A 16,795-nucleotide genomic window follows, 5' to 3' on the forward strand; every position below is an offset into this window, starting at 1 on the left:
TCCGGTTGCGGTAGGGAGCTGTGTGAGGTGCAGGAGATGAGGCGTGCTGTGCGGTCCGCGGGAGCTACACTGTGTGAGGTAGCGGGATAGGGGGAGGGACATCGTTGCCATGGTGTGTGAGTGTAGGCCGCGGCCTCGCGGTCCGGTTGCGGTAGGGAGCTGTGTGAGGTGCAGGAGATGTGGCGTGCTGTGCGGTTCGCGGGAGCTACACTGTGTGAGGTAGCGGGATAGGGGGAGGGACATCGTTGCCATGGTGTGTGAGTGTAGGCCGCGGCCTCGCGGTCCGGTTGCGGTAGGGAGATGTGTGAGGTGCAGGAGATGTGAGGCGTGCTGTGCGGTCCGCGGGAGCTACACTGTGTGAGGTAGCGGGATAGGGGGAGGGACATTGGTGGCATGGTGTAGCGGGGTAGGGGGCCTCGCGGTCCGGTTGCGGTAGGGAGATGTGTGAGGTGCAGGAGATGTGAGGCGTGCTGTGCGGTCCGCGGGAGCTACACTGTGTGAGGTAGCGGGATAGGGGGAGGGACATTGGTGGCATGGTGTAGCGGGGTAGGGGGCCTCGCGGTCCGGTTGCGGTAGGGAGATGTGTGAGGTGCAGGAGATGTGAGGCGTGCTGTGCGGTTCGCGGGAGCTACACTGTGTGAGCTAGCGGGATAGGGGGAGGGACATTGGTGGCATGGTGTAGCGGGGTAGGGGGCCTCGCGGTCCGGTTGCGGAGGGAGATGTTTGAGGTGCAGGAGATGTGAGGCGTGCTGTGCGGTCCGCGGGAGCTACACTGTGTGAGGTAGCGGGATAGGGGGAGGGACATTGGTGGCATGGTGTAGCGGGGTAGGGGGCCTCGCGGTCCGGTTGCGGAGGGAGATGTGTGAGGTGGAGGAGATGTGAGGCGTGCTGTGCGGTCCGCGGCAGCTACACTATGTGAGGTAGCGGGATAGGGGGAGGGACATTGGTGGCATGGTGTAGCGGGGTAGGGGGCCTCGCGGTCCGGTTGCGGTAGGGAGATGTGTGAGGTGCAGGAGATGTGAGGCGTGCTGTGCGGTTCGCGGGAGCTACACTGTGTGAGGTAGCGGGATAGGGGGAGGGACATTGGTGGCATGGTGTAGCGGGGTAGGGGGCCTCGCGGTCCGGTTGCGGAGGGAGATGTGTGAGGTGCAGGAGATGTGAGGCGTGCTGTGCAGTCCGCGGGAGCTACACTGTGTGAGGTAGCGGGATAGGGGGAGGGACATTGGTGGCATGGTGTAGCGGGCCTCGCGGTCCGGTTGCGGTAGGGAGATGTGTGAGGTGCAGGAGATGTGAGGCGTGCTGTGCGGTCCGCGGGAGCTACACTGTGTGAGGTAGCGGGATAGGGGGAGGGACATTGGTGGCATGGTGTAGCGGGGTAGGGGGCCTCGCGGTCCGGTTGCGGAGGGAGATGTGTGAGGTGCAGGAGATGTGAGGCGTGCTGTGCGGTCCGCGGGAGCTACACTGTGTGAGGTAGCGGGATAGGGGGAGGGACATTGGTGGCATGGTGTAGCGGGGTAGGGGGCCTCGCGGTCCGGTTGCGGTAGGGAGATGTGTGAGGTGCAGGAGATGTGAGGCGTGCTGTGCGGTTCGCGGGAGCTACACTGTGTGAGGTAGCGGGATAGGGGGAGGGACATTGGTGGCATGGTGTAGCGGGGTAGGGGGCCTCGCGGTCCGGTTGCGGAGGGAGATGTGTGAGGTGCAGGAGATGTGAGGCGTGCTGTGCGGTCCGCGGGAGCTACACTGTGTGAGGTAGCGGGATAGGGGGAGGGACATTGGTGGCATGGTGTAGCGGGGTAGGGGGCCTCGCGGTCCGGTTGCGGTAGGGAGCTGTGTGAGGTGCAGGAGATGTGGCGTGCTGTGCGGTTCGCGGGAGCTACACTGTGTGAGGTAGCGGGATAGGGGGAGGGACATCGTTGCCATGGTGTGTGAGTGGAGGCCGCGGCCTCGCGGTCCGGTTGCGGGAGGGAGATGTGTGGCGTGGAGGGGAGGAGGGGTTTGAAGAGGCAGTCTGCAGTGTTTGGTGTTGTGTGAATGTGTGTGTGTGCTGTGTTTGTGCGTTGTGTGTAGATTCTGTACCTCAGTGGTTCCCAAACTTTTTCGGTTCAAGGCTCCCCAAGGCAATCAGAATTTTTTCAAGGCTCCCCAAGGCGATCAGGATTTTTACGCGGCGCCCAAAGTAAAAACAAAGGTGTATATACATACCTAACAGTTGCAGTGCGCAGTTGGTGTCTCCCTCACACACTCTCACTCTCTCTGACCTCACTCTCTCTCTCTCTGACCTCACTCTCTCTCTCTCTGACCTCACTCTCTCTCTCTCTGACCTCACTCTCTCTCTCTGACCTCACTCTCTCTCTCTCTGACCTCACTCTCTCTCTCTCTGACCTCACTCTCTCTCTCTCTGACCTCACTCTCTCTCTCTCTGACCTCACTCTCTCTCTCTCTGACCTCACTCTCTCTCTCTCTGACCTCACTCTCTCTCTCTCTGACCTCACTCTCTCTCTCTCTGACCTCACTCTCTCTCTCTGACCTCACTCTCTCTCTCTGACCTCACTCTCTCTCTCTGACCTCACTCTCTCTCTCTGACCTCACTCTCTCTCTCTGACCTCACTCTCTCTCTCTGACCTCACTCTCTCTCTCTGACCTCACTCTCTCTCTCTGACCTCACTCTCTCTCTCTGACCTCACTCTCTCTCTCTGACCTCACTCTCTCTCTCTGACCTCACTCTCTCTCTCTGACCTCACTCTCTCTCTCTGACCTCACTCTCTCTCTCTGACCTCACTCTCTCTCTGACCTCACTCTCTCTCTGACCTCACTCTCTCTCTGACCTCACTCTCTCTCTGACCTCACTCTCTCTCTGACCTCACTCTCTCTCTGACCTCACTCTCTCTCTGACCTCACTCTCTCTCTGACCTCACTCTCTCTCTGACCTCACTCTCTCTCTGACCTCACTCACTCTCTCTCTGACCTCTCTCTCTCTCTCTGACCTCTCTCTCTCTCTCTGACCTCTCTCTCTCTCTCTGACCTCTCTCTCTCTCTCTGACCTCTCTCTCTCTCTCTCTCTCTCTCTCTCTCCCTGACCTCACTCTCTCTCTCTGAACTCACTCTCTCTCTGACCTCACTCTCTCTCTCTCTCTGACATCACTCTCTCTCTCTCTCTGACATCACTCTCTCTCTCTCTCTGACATCACTCTCTCTCTCTCTCTGACATCACTCTCTCTCTGACCTCACTCTCTCTCTGACCTCACTCTCTCTCTGACCTCACTCTCTCTCTGACCTCACTCTCTCTCTGACCTCACTCTCTCTCTCTCTCTGACATCACTCTCTCTCTCTCTCTGACATCACTCTCTCTCTCTCTCTGACATCACTCTCTCTCTCTCTCTGACATCACTCTCTCTCTCTCTCTGACATCACTCTCTCTCTGACCTCACTCTCTCTCTGACCTCACTCTCTCTCTGACCTCACTCTCTCTCTGACCTCACTCTCTCTCTGACCTCACTCTCTCTCTGACCTCACTCTCTCTCTGACCTCACTCTCTCTCTGACCTCACTCTCTCTCTGACCTCACTCTCTCTCTGACCTCACTCTCTCTCTGACCTCACTCTCTCTCTGACCTCACTCTCTCTCTGACCTCACTCTCTCTCTGACCTCACTCTCTCTCTGACCTCACTCTCTCTCTGACCTCACTCTCTCTCTCTCTGACCTCACTCTCTCTCTCAGTCTCCCGGTGCTGCTCCTCCAGCGTGCGCGCCGGGCCTCCCTCTCTCAGCGTCGCTGAGCCGGGCTGAACAGATGCACAAAGCCCCTGCATCTGTAATCAGCGCTGCCTGGCAGAGGAGACAGCAAGCGCGCTTGGTAGGCGGGTATCACTGTGTGTGTTTGTCACTTGGTAGCTGTCAGTGTGTGTGTGTGTGTGTGTGTTTGTCACTTGGTAGCTGTCAGTGTGTGTGTGTGTGTGTGTGTGTGTGTGTGTGTGTGTGTGTGTGTGTGTGTGTGTGTGTGTGTGTGTGTGTACATTATATAATATTTAAAAATGAAAAAAAAAAAAGACATGTGAGAATAAATTATTTATTAACATTGTGCAACTTTGATAAATATATTCACACGCACACACCACACACATCCATATACACCACACATATATATATATATATATGTGTGTGTGTGTATATATGTATCTATATATATATCTATATATACATACATACACACACACACACACCACACATACACATTGTATATATATATATATATATACACACACCACACATTATATATATATATATATATATATATATATATATACACACACACCACACATACATACACACACATATATACATATATACACACACACACACACCACACATATATACACACACACCACACATATATACACACACACACACACACACACCCTGCAGCCCGTTTTTCACACACACACACACACACACACACACACACACACACACCCTGCAGCCCGTTTTTCACACACACACACAACACACACCCTGCAGCCCGTTTTTCACACACACCCTGCAGCCCGTTTTACACACACACACACACACACACACACACACACACACACACACACACACACACCTTGGTGCTGTCTGGTGGCTCTGCAGTTGCAATGCCGGGCAGGCTGCAGCCCCATTGGATGGGAGCGGTCACGTGACCGCTCCTCTGCTTCCCCTCAGAGGTTTTTTTTTTTTTTTTTTTTTTTAAATGAGCTAGCAGCCCTTGTTTCCCGCTGCTGGCGGCCCTGATCGCGGCGGCCCTGATCGCGGCGCCCCTCTAGCCAAGCCGCGGCGCACCAGGGCGCCGCGGCGCACAGTTTGGGAAACACTGCTGTACCTGATTCGGCAGTCTGTGGTAGCAGACGTGAAGGTTTTGATAGCTGTGAAAAGCAGGCCAATGAGAGTCAGTGAGGGGTGGGACGCAGGCCAATGAGAGGTGTGCGGGGGCGGGCATTGGACGCAGGCCAATGAGAGTCAGTGAGGGGTGGGACGCAGGCCAATGAGAGGTGTGCGGGGGCGGGCATTGGACGCAGGCCAATGAGAGTCAGTGAGGGGTGGGACAGTGTGGCATTGGTGTTGGACGTAGGCCAATGAGAGGTGTGCGGGGGCGGGCATGGCCTGAGCAGGAGTGACAGGCCCAAGGTCCAATGCGATTGACCCTTGGGACGCAGACATACAGTGATTTCACAAATATATAGTAGATAGCGGAAGCAGCAAGTTGCTACTGACTTACACATGTTCAGTTTCTTACTGGTCAGGTCATATGCAACCAAGGTTCTGTTAAACACTGGAATAGATGCACGCTCCTTAACTGTTTTAAAGTCTAAAAAATGTTTAAGTATTAATTAGCACTGGCATAATAAAGAACTGCGTTTTGGTGGGAAATTATTCTGCATTTCTCCAACAAAATATGGCATTAAAGGACCATCATTTTCTATATAGAAACAACATTCTAGAACATGTATAGCTGCACCATTTCCCCAAGCCAAATATCAGACTTGATAACCCAAAGACTTGGGCAAAATTAAAAAAAATACACATTTAAGTTACAAAATGTGTTTAATTCTACAAGCTGCATCAAAACAGCTATGAAAGAACATACTGTACAGTATAATGTGAGCATTATTACATACCATTTTACAAAATGTGTTTCATTCTACACCAGGGGGCGCAAACTTTGTCTGCGCCCCCCAGCCTGCTCTCCCACCTCTTACCTTTTCTCCAGCTTTTCGGACGTCACGACGCCATGGCAACGCGTAGCCAGAAGATGCCAGAGACAAGATAAGGGTCATATAGAGAGGAGGGGAGCCTCTAAGCAACGCGCCACCACAGAAAATACCACGCCACCCAGTTCTACACTGCAGGTTTGTACCCAACAGCCTCTACATCCCGAGCAGCTGAGGAACCAGTTCGGGAGCAGTTATTTCGGGAGGAGGGTTGAAGTGCGCCCAAAGTCACTTCTTGCTTATATACCAGCGGGGAGAGTGTGAGTTTGTTTCCCTTCCCCTCTGTGGTGTTTGTCATCATGAGTAAATGTTAATACACTATACCCTCTGCGTTTGTGTTCTTGTCTCCACATGAGGTCAACCAGGAGTCCATACACCTGAGGATTTCTACATATGGAATGACAGTATGTGTTTTTCAGTGCTATATTTCACAGGGTTTATTTGCACATATAACTGTATATGTTTGAACATTTTGCGCCACAAGCACTTTAGGTTGTTAAATTGCGGATTGGGGAAACCGCTGGTGTTCAGGCAGGAGCTTGATTTTATCACAGTATTTGTTGCACTTAATTAAGTTTCTGTTTCATTGTATCCAACAGAACTGTAATAAATCACATTTCTTGAATAGTTTTTGCGAACATACTCATTGCTCAGCCTGTTTTGGTTTCCTTAAACTTGGAGATTTTCAATTGATGGAGTGTTTGTCAGACAAGTGCTTTCTCTAACCTTAGTTCAACCTGTCCGAGGGCTTATAAAAGATGTTAGGAGATAGCGAGCAGGCTTTACTAGTGCAAGATCTTGCTGAACACACAAGCAAACAAAAATGGAGTAGCCAGAGAAAATGAAATCCTTCCCAAGTAGAGATATGCAAAACTTTCAGCCAAGTTCACCAATGAGGTGAGTTCTGTTCTTTTTCATCTGAAAAAACAGTGACGGCCTCGTGCCAGTTTGCAAGGGATTCACCAAAGGGGACAGAGCCCACGCGGGGAAACAGAGTGCATGGGTGAAAGAGCCTGCGAGGGGAGATAAGAGGATGAGAGGCCAAAGAGGGCGGAAAGGGGAGGGAGGAGAGAGAGGCGGATACCTGTGAGCACAGATGATACACATGGGAAATAAGCCATTTGAGTATGCATCAGCTCATTTACATTGGCAAATTGGCTTATTTCTTCGGTATCTCAGGTCTGTTCACACGTATCTCTCTAAAATGTTGTTTAGGGGAGTGTTTTGGGAGGTATACAAGTAAATTGGCCTCTCGTGCACAAAAGCCCTATTTTAGGCGATGTGCTTAAAATGGCCTGACTAAACTAAAATGCTCTGCAGAAATTAGATTTTGGCTCATTTTCAAGCAATGCGACATTGAGATTCACATAAAAAAAAAAAAACAAAAGGCTCACCATAGCATGTTAAAAAAAAAAAAAAGGAACGTTAAAGATACAGTCCCTTCTAGGACCAAAATAATCCAATTTTGAATGGCAAAATTATATATTAACTGCCAATTAAAAACACAGCTCTTCGCTGAAATCATGACATGCAATTTGAAGGAAATTACAGTATTCCCAACTGCCACAAAACAGATTTTTAAAATATTTTTTAATTCAAAGAGATGCATTTACTGTATTTTAGTATTAGGTTGTATGTTGTTTTGAAAGGAGTATTGTCTCCCTATCATACCATAGGTTTTGGATGTCAGGTATCGAGGTGTTAAATAGGTGTCAAACCAAAATGCCCAGATATTTAAAAATAATGACAGGGGGTTAGGCTGAGTCCATAGAGGGGGGAGCAGTGCTGAGGCGCGCTGACGCTGAGGCTCACCTGCTGAAGCCTGTGCGATTTCATGCAGATGCAGGCAGCCAGCGGGTGCGATCGGGAGGCGGGGCAGTGACGTCGCTGGGCCAATCGCCGCGCCGTTGACGCTGCTTCGCGCTGATTGGATGTTTTCAGCAGACAGCGCACTGAAAAACAGCTTGGCTGTCGGCTGAAAAATCCAACTCGTCAGCACGCCTGCGGATGCTCGCGTGAGCCCCCTCTAAAGACATCCTCATTGAGGATGCCAGGGCTCAGCGCGGAGCGTCCGCACAGCTCAGCGCTGCTTGTCCTTCTATGGACGTGGCCTTAGAATTGTTAGAGCTACAGATCAGAACCAACTCCAACAACATTCTAGCCATGTCACTAGTTTTAAATATCTGGGCATATGGTTTGACTCCCATCTAACATTTGGGTTGCACATTGATACTCTGATATCCAAAATCTATGCCAAAGTAGGTGTACTTTATAGGAACAAATCCTTCCTAAGCCCGCTGGTCAGAAAGCGCATCAAACAACAGATACGAATGCCAATTATAGACTATGCACCCCAAACTCAACTTAGCAAAGTAGACATCCTGTACAACTCAATATGCTGCTTTGGCCTACAATGTAATTACAACACACATCACTGCGGAATGCTCAAACAACTAGGATTGGCTCTCTCAAGTACATTTTTCATGTCTTGCTTTCAAATACTCTTTGGTCAAGCTACCCGGCTATCTGAATAAGTCCTCACCCCTAACACACGCAGCTCTTATCACCAGAGATCTTACTCCAAAAGACTGTTCACGGTCCCAATGTTCAACAAAAATCCTCGTCGCTCCTCCCGTTATTGTGCACCTCGTGACTGGACCAACCTACCAGAGACTCTCAAAGCCGCTTCCAGTCTATGTTCTTTCAAGACTTCAGCTGTCTCGCATTTTAATCTCGTCTTCGTCTGTGTCTGTTACATACCCCCATAACATCATCAGAAATCGTTCATGAAATTGTTATACATTACAGCAGGGGGGCGCAAACTTTTTTCCCTGCGCCCCCCTACCGGTGGTCCCCTCACTCCCGCGCTCCCCCTAACCCCCACTCACCTGCGCTCCGGCGTCATGACGCCACGTTGCCATAGCAACGTGACATCATGGCGTCAAATGGCGACGCAGGAAGGAAGCCGCCGGAGCCTAGGTAAGTGAAGGTTTACAGAGGCCCTGCAGCTCCCCATCACTTAATTTAAGTGCCTTCGGGAAGCGCGCGGGGCCTCTGTAAACCCCGCGTCCCCCGCCGGCAGTCTCGCACCCCCCTGGAGGTCGCACCCCCCAGTATTACAGTATATTTATTAAAGACCTGTCCATTTAATATAATCTTGTATTGGTATCATAACGGTGTCCAGGACATACTTGAAAACGAGGGGTAACTCTCACTTACTTCCTCGTAAAACATTTGATAAATAAATTAAATACAACTTTGAATGCAGAATGTAACTTATAGTTCTGTTTTCTTCTGTGATATCTGTATTGTGACTATTCCCTTGAACATAAAGGGGCAGTTCCTCCCAAACGCGTTTCTTTTTTTACAGGGTGGGAACCAACGGGCCCGCCCTGGTTCCTCAGATACTTATCAATGAAGTAATCGGGTTTTAATCTCCCTTAAGGGTAATATAATAGATGCCAAATCTAAGGCCAATTGATTACTGCGACATCATTGGCCGTGGCGTCCTATTGGTTGGGCATTAAAAGCTCCTTTAAAGACCATGAAGTCATACCGATAACCCCCCAGGTTCCAATCTGGTAAAGAAATCTGTTAGGGTGGATTGCCAGCACATATATATTCTGAGACAATCTTCGTAAACCAGAAATCCCACAAGTAAAATGCTTACTTTTCTCACGTAATTGGAAAAACGGGGTGGTTTGCTTTCCAGTGCTGGAAAGACATTTTCAGAGATGATTACCAGTGAATGTGCCCCTCATGAAGAAAACATGGCTGCCAGCATGGACCAGTAGGAAGCAACCAATGACAGTGGCTTCCAATAGGATCGCAGAGCCTGTAAGATGTCAGTCATATTTTTTGCCCAAGAGAGAACTTAAAGAACATGGTACCCACACTGGTAAGTAGCTCAGGAACCAGGGAGTTTCCATCTAGAACAAAAACACTTCAGCGCCAGACCTCCCCTTGTTCCAATTATGTAAAAAAATAAATAAAAACATGGTTTGGGGAAAAAAAAAAAAAAACAATTCCCAGGCGGGATTGCAGCTTTAATACTGTACAATAAAAAAAGAAATTGTATTATTTGGTTAGCTTGTGCTATGTAGAGCTTTTCTGTAAAAAGAGAAACCACTTGGGATATTCTATTGTCTGGAGTATCCATTTAACATGCTGTGAAGCTTTCAAGTTCCAATCACTTGAATGGAGCAAACGTTTCCCAAGCAAAGGGAAGGTGGCTTCATCACACACTGATCAAGGGGATCTGTAATTCAGCGATCAGAAGGATGGACTGCCATTGTATCAGCCTTTTAGACACTAATGGGCAATAGTGGTGTCTTTTCTACATCAAATAAAAAAAAACGACTATCACATAATACATAGGCAAGTGAAAACGTTACCTTCCCATTCAAACTCATTGCTGTTTTCAGATGGAGTATCCAGATCATCTAAATCTATATCTCCACTTTCATCCAAGTCCTCGGACAAAATCGAGCCATCGCTGCGGTCCAGTGTCAAACTCAGGTTTGGAGCCATTAGCTTCTTCTTTGCTTTTTTATTTCCATTCATTTCAATTGGACTCGGAACTAGATATAAAATGGATTGTGGAAACAGACAGGCATTAATTACCTCTGTGTTTTACACTGTTGTTAATCTAGAAAACTGCAACTCAATAACAATCCATTACCGACGCCCTCTGAACCAATGCAGTTAATTTATTTGATCTCCAATGTGATGAAACAGACAAGTGCAAGTGTACGAAAAAGTGAAATTTACGTGTTAGCGACTCTTCCCCCCCCTCACATTTTATAAGGAAGCAAAACACAAAAGGTGACGGTGATTGTGATACAAAATGCTTATCGCCTCTGTTCAAATATGCTATTTTTTTACCAGTTGGGTGAAACATCACTCTACAAACTGATTTTTCTTTTGTATTTTTAAACTACTGTGGAAGCTCCTGTATTAAAAGGACCACCGTGTGATCAACACACAAGTTACGTTCTTAGTCCAAATAATTGAGACGTTCTAACTTGTTAAAACACTGTTCCAAGCCATGAACCCGCCTAAGAATCTGTGCCACAGAGGATGTTTGAGTTAGGCAGTAGCCTGTGGGTGGCAGGAAGTTAAGATTCACCCCATCAATATGTAGAGTGATTCACCACCAAACTGGTGAATTAAAAAGACACCACCGTATAAGAGGAGACATTGTTCCTGGGTAATTTTACAGGCTGGATAGAACTGGTAAGATCTCCCACATTAATGGCTACTAACTCGGCTTGTGTTGAGACACGTATCCTTTTAATTGGCTTGGAAGAAGGCTGCGCTCTACTTTTGGATGTTTTAAATTCAGCTTCATGGAAAATTGTTGCAAAGCAAGTCAAATCTTCATAGCAGAACACAAAAGTACCCAATCGCTGCAAGAGCAGCACGAGAGTCCTTTGGTGCCCCACTGCCAGTTAAGGAGTTGCATGCATATATACATATTTAATGCATGATATAAAAAGGCCTTCAATATGGTTTTCAAGGACAAAATCACCTGCCTTCTGCTGGTCCCTTATATGTTGGAAGAAACAAATCATGTTGGAGTATAATGAATATTTAGATTTATCCTACATGGTTTTTTTTTAAATAAATCAGTTCTGTACAATGAGAAAATACTTGTCATGTAGAGTTGTTGTTTTTTTTTTAAACAAAAAAAGCAACATTTTTAATATTATTATAACAACCATTTTTTCTTTCTACAGCAACAATTTACAAAGTCTCATCCCCTTCCTCTTCCGAAACCAGCTCTGGCACACCCCTTTTTGAGCCCTGCCCTCTCTCTAGCAGTGCACCAATTAATTTAGTGACTGCCTGGTCACATGATCTTCCCAACAGAACTTTGCATCATTGGTCTTCTTCTGCTGCACCGACAGCCATTTAGTGAACCCCGAGTCGAATCATCGCTGATCGATAGGCAATTTAGCTAATTACTTATCATTGTGTGCATTGTATTGATGCACATATTAAAAAGGGTAAAATAATATATATTTTTTTTTTAAATGGCAGCTTGGACTGCTGCTTTAAATAGTCCTGTACACTATTTAGAACACATGGTGTCAATTATAGCTTAACCTGATAACTTGAAAGTGAAGATCTAGTGATGTAGGTAACAGAAAATTACAAGCCTACAGTAATTGCAAAATAATGCTTAATAATCCACAATTAAAGGCATTCTGCTGCATGAGAAAATCTTTGGAGCGAAACCAACATTGTACAAGATATGTTATACACACTATGTTTTCATGTAAAAACATTATTAAGCCACATTAAAAAGGTGGGGTTTGATTATTTTCCTGGCCGTTATATCATTGGTACTATATAATTTGAATCGCTGCCGCAAATTTTTCTACGATATGGATCGCCAACAATGTTTTTTATTGTGCCGCGAACATGTGCAAATCTGAAAAGGCTATTTGTACACATGAAATTATACAGTGGCATTAAAAAATGGCAGAAGGGGTGCCAAATTGATAAGTGCTTTCACTTTAATACATCTCCAATACACATTAAGACACTCTGATGTTTTCCTGAACTCTACTGGAGTGGTTAGCAATTGTCTGTTACCTTCCGATATCCATTAATGGCTCTCATTCAATACCTTGTGATTCTAGAAAGTGAGTTCTTAACTTTGTGCTCTTTGCAAATGTTCCCAATTGTAATCCCTGGAGCAAGGATTTAACACCTTGGTGCAGACAATAGGACAAACTACAGGTGGCTATAAAGCAGGCATGGGCAGGCAGACTGAAGAGCATGCGTAAAACAGCTAGGAGGTAGATACTTGCGTGAATTATGAGATGTTGAGTAAGGGATACAATAAACTGACTGATCCAGCACTGGAAATGCCCAAGCTAAAGCAGACAGACAGGGTCCACAATCAACAAAGGAATACAAATCAAGAGACAGTTGAAGCGCTGCAAAGGGAATATCAAACATGACATGGTTTTTAGTAACCCGAGATGTTGGCTAGATATGACTAGTACACATAACTCAATGGTTCCATTCATTCTTTGGCATTGCACACGACATTACTGGAGGACTCTTGACATAGGGCACTAATCAATATGCTGTGAAGCCATTTTCTCCTTGTTAGGGAAGAAACTGAATGGTGCTTAATGGTACTTGCTGTTTTCCCCAGCAAGAGCAAAACAGCTTTGTAGCATATTGAATTAGTGTAGCATATTGAATTAGTGGGGCATACTGTGGAGGCCCTATAGAACAGTGGGGATAGGACGAAGGGAAAAGGGACTGTCACACTTAAAACTACAGTATTTAAACCGGAAACACTTGTTTTTTCCCTCAATATTATGTTCTCACTCCCATGTACCTCTGACATGCTAGAGCTTTGCAACAGCATAAAAAGGGATCTAAATGATGGCCCTTCATGCAAAGCAGTAACTTAACTCTTGCTATTACACTAGGTAAGCACCGAAACATTTTTCGAAGGCGCTTACTCAATATGCTGTGAAACCACTTCCCTGTGCTAGACGAATTTAGTCTCTTATTTGTTAGCTAGATATGATTAGTAAAGATAAGCCAATGGCTCCATTAATACTTTGATGTCACATCTTTCTGAGCTGTAGGACACCAGACAGATATTTTTCTCCTTGCTATGGAAACTTTAAGCCTCGATCATTTGAATGGAGCTAAACCCACCTCCAGCACTAGTAAGAGGCTTCACAGTACACCGAGCAGGGAACTAAGAGGTATGTTCAAGATTGTGTTTGTGAATTTCCCATCAAAATCAGACTCATACATAAAGTTCTTTAGGTGAAAAAATGTAAGATGTTAACAAGTCTTCTCTGAAGGCTTAATGAAAAGTATCACACAACATCCATTTCTGCTCTCTTCTCCTGCCAAGCTTCATATGCTAGTTGAAGAAACATTGTGAAATTTTTATTTATTGCCCAATCAAAAGAAATGCATTTTAAAATCCCACCCACATGAGCAATTCTAATAGAAGATCCAGGTTGATCCAAAAGGGCAGATATTTCAATATCCAATGTTTTACCATTTGAATTATTATCTAATCCCTGACTACAGCAGAGCAAGGGAGTTAGGCAAACATCAATATTAAACCTCTATTTAAGAATTTGGGAATAACCACAAGCTTTGGAGAACATAACTAATGCACAATGATGTATTTCTGGGTTCTGAACAGAAAGACAGGATAGTATTGCCATCATAGTAACCGCAGCACAGCAGAAGATAACGAAAATAGACCCTCGTGAGCAAATGGACATATTAAAAATAGAAGACCAGACACACGCACGTTAACCTGGTCGCTGGAAGGGCTAATGCAAAGCATTGACCAGGTCAGTGACACGGTAGGGTCAAAGAATGGTTGGATAAGCTAGGTAATCATTTGTGAGGGACAGACTATGGACAACATGTACAACAATCCACTGAGATCAAAGTGCTATTAGCAAAATGTGGTAGGATTTCCCCCCCCCAATTATTTGCCATCATCAAGTGTCCTTTTCATCAGGTCAGTTAGTTTCTATAAAAAGATGGACCACTATTGTCAATACAATTGAAAAATTAGGATTTATATAGTCTCTTCAACTACAATTAAAAAAAATGGTTAAGTGATGTTTCCACAAAGTAATTATTAGGTGAAGAATCCAATACATGCTCTCACTTTACAGCTAAAACTCCCATTACTTACCATCTTGGTTAACATAACCTACTGCCAACTCTTCTTCCTGCTTCTCATCTCTCCCCCTCCAATTTATATATGAAATCCTATAGGGGAGCATCACACCCACATCACATACCCTGAACTAGTCCCTCATTACATTCTTGTGTTGTTGCACACCTATGTTCCTCTGTAGATCTCATCTCTAATCTCTCACTATGGCCCATATTTACCAAGCAGTGCTATTCCATAAGACACCTTCCAACACCAATAGAAACTCCTTACCGCCCATTAAAATGAATGAACCATAAAGTGTCTTCCGGCGGCGCCAGAAGGTGCATTATGAAATAACACTGTTTATCCTCAATTGCCCTCCACTTCCCACGGAATGGGCCATTTCGCCGCGACCAAATCCCCGCTGGCTTTCAGCTGCAACAGACCCAACGCCACAGTCGATATTCTGCTGGAATCCCCAGCCGCTTCTAAGGTATGTTTTATTACTGGTTAGGGTAGAAGCTTAAATTTAAGGGCAGTTAGGGTAGGGGCTTAATTTAAGGGCTCTTAGCAGTTAGAGCAAGGGCTTAATTTAAAGGGGCTCAGGGTAGGGGCTCACGGCACTTACCTTAGCGGCAAAGTGGCCTGTTCAGTCGTGGCGAAATGGCCACAACTAAATGTCCAACACTGCTCTTCCCAAGCCTGCCATTTACCTACACTCTCGCAGCACACTATAGGGAAAATTCGGTTGCAACTGGCACTGAAATATACCTGCGCCAGGCAGCGCCTATGTATTAATCTAAGTTGCATCCTTTCCGGTTATGTCGGCAACGAGAAGGGATTTATGAAGCAAGTAGGAGCTGTTAGGGCGGAGTTGCATTTGCATATTGGCGCAGGACTATGTATTAAAAAATGTGTGGCTTGCGTTACTTTTCTTGACGGCTTTCTGCATTGATTTTCTCCATCAATATACTAACACAGCATGCGCCAAATTCCTAAACAGCAGAAATACACTTCATAAATATGTTGCGTTTCAGACAGAAAAAAATGCTACTGTATTTGTTTTTAGGCAAATCCATCAGCGCACACGTACCTCTTGCTAGGGTTCTAGATCTGAAACTCCTGACCTGCCATCTGGCAGCCGCTATCTTTTTTTAAACTCAATTAAAAATGCTCTTCCTCAAGAATGCTTTTCAACAGTACTTTCATTCATCCTGGCACACCCTGTTCCAAACGGAGCTATCATTTTTGTATTCTCCCATCCAGGTTTATGGTTTACTTGATTTTTTTCTTCAACCAAACTTTTTAACCATATGCACTGAAAGAGATCCCTATTGGATCTGTTTGTCCCTACAAAACTGTTCGGACTGTAAGATCTCCAATTGCTTCCGCTTGTAGAACTTGCCCTTATATCTCCTTGATTGACCGATATATTGTACAGCGATGAAGACATTAAATTACATAATATTTAAGAACATGCTTGTAAGGATAATCCAAAAAGGTCAGATATGTTCACTCACGAACCCAAACTACAGTCTTACCTGCCCGGCCTTCTCTTTCAGCTCCGGATAGGAAATCCCCCTCAATATGGTCATCTTCTGGTAGCGGTCTATTAAATAAAATTATACAAATTACAGATTGACAATTATTTTGCCGTTAGATTTCAACACCTTTTTGTTTTTTTGATAACAGAAACTGAGGAATGTGTCCTAAATTGTCTCAGCACTAACTTAGCGGTAACACTTAAGTCACCGACCTTGGTGTTCCACCCTTTTTCCTGACATACATTCTTCTCGAGGGGTTAGAAAAATACTGGCTTGTTTTCATATTTCCTACAAGCAGGACCGACATGCAAAATCGCGGGGCCTAGTGTAGCATTTGTGTGCGCCTAGTGCAGCATGTGTGTGCACAGCCTCTTCCCTTCCCCTTACACAGAAGTTGGGCCCCACCGAAAGTCGGGCCCAGCTCCTTGATCGCCGCCTGCGTGGGCTCCCTCCTTTGCTGGGCCTTGGTAAACTCAGGTCCCGGTGAAGTTGCACCGCCATCAAGCTGGCCCAGCCTACAACCCACTGGAAATGATCATAGTGAAAGTGATTTGTTTAGCAACTGCATTTCGCATTGCCAACACAAAATAGTGCACAATAACAGCCAGATGCGACTCGGCAAAACTAGCTGTAACAATATTTTGCTATTTTATTTAAAACTAGTGCGACTTGTTTTGTTTCTTTACGATCTACAAATACACGTGCCTTGGAAAGTCTTCATCTTGCCACTCCTCCTTAAGTTCCACACCTTCCATCCTCAGCCTGGCCTCTGTTGTAGCCACAGATTCCTGTCGTTCAAAGGATACCGCGATCTGCTCTTGGCTACAATTAGAACAAAATAAGT

General features: G+C 46.0%; 1 protein-coding gene across 5 annotated transcripts in view; it reads right to left on the reverse strand.

The window, feature by feature from the left end:
• BNIP2 (BCL2 interacting protein 2) overlaps window positions 1–16,795 on the reverse strand; it is a 54,809-nt gene that overhangs the window by 18,070 nt on the left and 19,944 nt on the right. For 4 of the 5 annotated variants that reach the window (XM_075575892.1, XM_075575891.1, XM_075575889.1 and 1 more), the window contains exons 2-4: window positions 16,657–16,773; window positions 15,949–16,016; window positions 10,137–10,322 (exon numbers count right to left, since the gene is read on the reverse strand). In XM_075575892.1, the coding sequence (XP_075432007.1) occupies window positions 10,137–10,322; window positions 15,949–16,016; window positions 16,657–16,773 (371 nt within the window). Of the gene's footprint in view, window positions 1–10,136; window positions 10,323–12,560; window positions 12,627–15,948; window positions 16,017–16,656; window positions 16,774–16,795 lie in introns of all 5 variants that reach the window. The other variant, XM_075575893.1, reaches the window with a different exon arrangement.

Source organism: Ascaphus truei, chromosome 18 (assembly GCF_040206685.1).
Source record: "Ascaphus truei isolate aAscTru1 chromosome 18, aAscTru1.hap1, whole genome shotgun sequence".
Lineage (NCBI taxonomy): Eukaryota > Metazoa > Chordata > Amphibia > Anura > Ascaphidae > Ascaphus > Ascaphus truei.